Here is a 2,507-nt window from a genome sequence, read left to right on the forward strand (position 1 = left end):
AACTCCTGAGCTCAAACAATCCGCCCGCCTCGGCCTCCCAAAGTGCTAGGATTACAGGCGTGAGCCACCATGCCTGGCCTTTATTCTTTAAGTTTTAATGCTTTATAAAATGTAGACAATTACAGGTTATGCAGCCAATAAGCATATATTTGAAAACACATGTATGCACTTACAAATTTAAGAAGTAACAAAACAAAAACTCACAAAACACTATTAAATGAAAATTTATCTAAGTTTAATTATAAAAATAAGTAGTTAAGTGAAGATAAGCACTCATGAGAATTATGTTAAGGTAAAGAAGGTAAATAACAAATGCTATCTACATTTTGCTTCACAGGGGAAACATAGGAGCCACTAGAAAAGTACAGAGAGGCATCAGAGTATCATACAATAAATTATAAATTCTTGTATTGAGAAAAGCAAGAACTTTCTTTATTAAATGTCTAATACATTGACTCAAGAGTAGGCTAGACTGCAGTGCCAATAGCACATAACAATACACACGACGCCATTTATTCTTTTTAGCAAAATACTGAGCAACCAGTAATAAAAGCAATATAAATGTCCACTTGAAAGAAGAATAAAAAATAATGACCTTTCCAACCATGTAATAGTATTTTCCAGAAGAGTAATATGGCGTATTCAACCTTTTTCTTTTTGCCAAAGTTTAAAAGTGTTACATTAAAATATGTCTTACCTGATTCTTCAAAGTCACTGTTGTAGGCTTTCCAGGTCTCAGTTATTCGAAGAAGATTTTCTTCCATGGCTTGGATGTCCATGGAGGGGCAGTTGCATTCTGGATATTTGGGACCACACTGACACCAGCAGTCATTGTCCTTGCAGATAAACTCTCCCTCAGAATTGCAAGCAATGTAGCTCAAAGCTGCTTGTACGAAACGTTCCTGAAGATAGTCTGGAAGGAGCACTTGAAGCCCTTGAAGAACAAACCAATCAATCAAACAAGTTTCCTTTGTTAAAGAAAAGAGTAAAATACATATTTATAATATTCAATGAAAAGAAACACTTTACGATATTAAATTAGGAATTTATGCATTTTTAAAACTATCATTAGAAATGTATCTAAGTTTGCAATATTGCAAATATTTATAATTATCTCAACGTATGCTGATTCCATGAATATGGAATCTCAGAAAGAGAGCTGATTAATCATGAAGATATCTAATAACTCAGATTATCAGATTTTGTTTATTAGATTTATTTGACTGTCTTTGACGTAATGATAAGAATCTTTTGTTATTTTTTACATAATATAGATAGAGCCTAACTTTCTATATCTTTGAAAATACACACACAAATTTATTTTCCACCAATTGATTTCACACGGTTTCAACATTTTCATTTTCCTTTCAGACTGTCAGCCCACATCAACATAGATATACTATAATAGGCTGTTACTTATTGAAGGTTGCTGATAAGGTTTCTCTCATGCCATTAACAACACATAATTTATATAATTCTGTTATTCAGGAGAGAACACTAAGGCTGACTACAGGGGAGCAGATGGACTGATTTAGTTATTTCACAGTTCATTTCCTTGCCATGTACAAAGACAGCCCTAGTGATACAGCTTGTTATTTTCTACATGCAAGTTTGGTAAAGTCTCTATCTCTTAAGAAAAATATCAAAAAGAAAGCTGTAAAATTAATATTTGTGGTTCTCAAAGGGATATAACATTTATGATTATATTTCAAGAAAAAATATAGTTATAATTTTAGCATTTCTTGCTACATTAGAAAACTTATCCAAAAAGTTGAAGATTCAAACTAATTATTTTAGGCAAAAATAAACATAAAACCAAGGGAAATATTGGCAATGCCAAATTACTATTTACCACAAAATTTAATCTAAATTTTGCATGTTTTATTTCAAGCAAAATAATCAATTTTTTGACCCTTGATTATTATCTATGAGATCGATTTAATAAAAATCATGGATAAACATTTAGAGAAAAATTTATTTTGCAAGTATCTTGACAATTATACCTATATCATTCTTTCAGATGAACTCTCCCATATATTGGTCAGGAAAAGTACTCTTAGCAGTTATATATTCACTTTTTAATTACTTTTTATTTCATGTGTATAAAAAATATTTATTCAAGATGATAGTGCTTTTGCAGAAATATGGAAGGCTTGGAGAAATAATTTGGGGAGGAATGATTGGTAGCAAGAGAGAATGAGTTCAGTTTTAGACATACAAGCATTTCTGCTACCGTGATATATATACGTACATTGCTAAAAGGAGGACACACACATTCTGTAAAACTAAACGAAAAAATTAAAGATTTTCTGGAAAAGAGGTTTAGGTTTGAGTGGACAGACCACTCGAACACTGTAATTTTATAACCAGTCCACCCACATACACAGTAATTGATCCTAGAGAGATAACTTGGACTGCACTGGTAGGCAACTCAGAGGGGCTGGGGGCCACCCAAAGGAATTTCTTAAGAAATGTACAGAAACGAGAGTAGAAACACATTCCTATCA

General features: G+C 32.2%; 1 protein-coding gene across 2 annotated transcripts in view; it reads right to left on the reverse strand.

Annotated features, from left to right (window-relative positions):
* LOC105817320 (BMP/retinoic acid-inducible neural-specific protein 3-like) overlaps nucleotides 1-2,507 on the reverse strand; it is a 525,800-nt gene that overhangs the window by 92,131 nt on the left and 431,162 nt on the right. For both annotated transcript variants that reach the window (XM_012652978.1, XM_012652979.1), the window contains exon 6: nucleotides 698-934. In XM_012652978.1, the coding sequence (XP_012508432.1) occupies nucleotides 698-934 (237 nt within the window). The remainder of the gene's footprint in view (nucleotides 1-697; nucleotides 935-2,507) is intronic.

The sequence above is a fragment of the Propithecus coquereli genome, unplaced genomic scaffold (genome assembly GCF_000956105.1).
Source record: "Propithecus coquereli isolate 6110/MARCELLA unplaced genomic scaffold, Pcoq_1.0 Scaffold406, whole genome shotgun sequence".
Classification (NCBI taxonomy): Eukaryota; Metazoa; Chordata; class Mammalia; order Primates; family Indriidae; genus Propithecus; species Propithecus coquereli.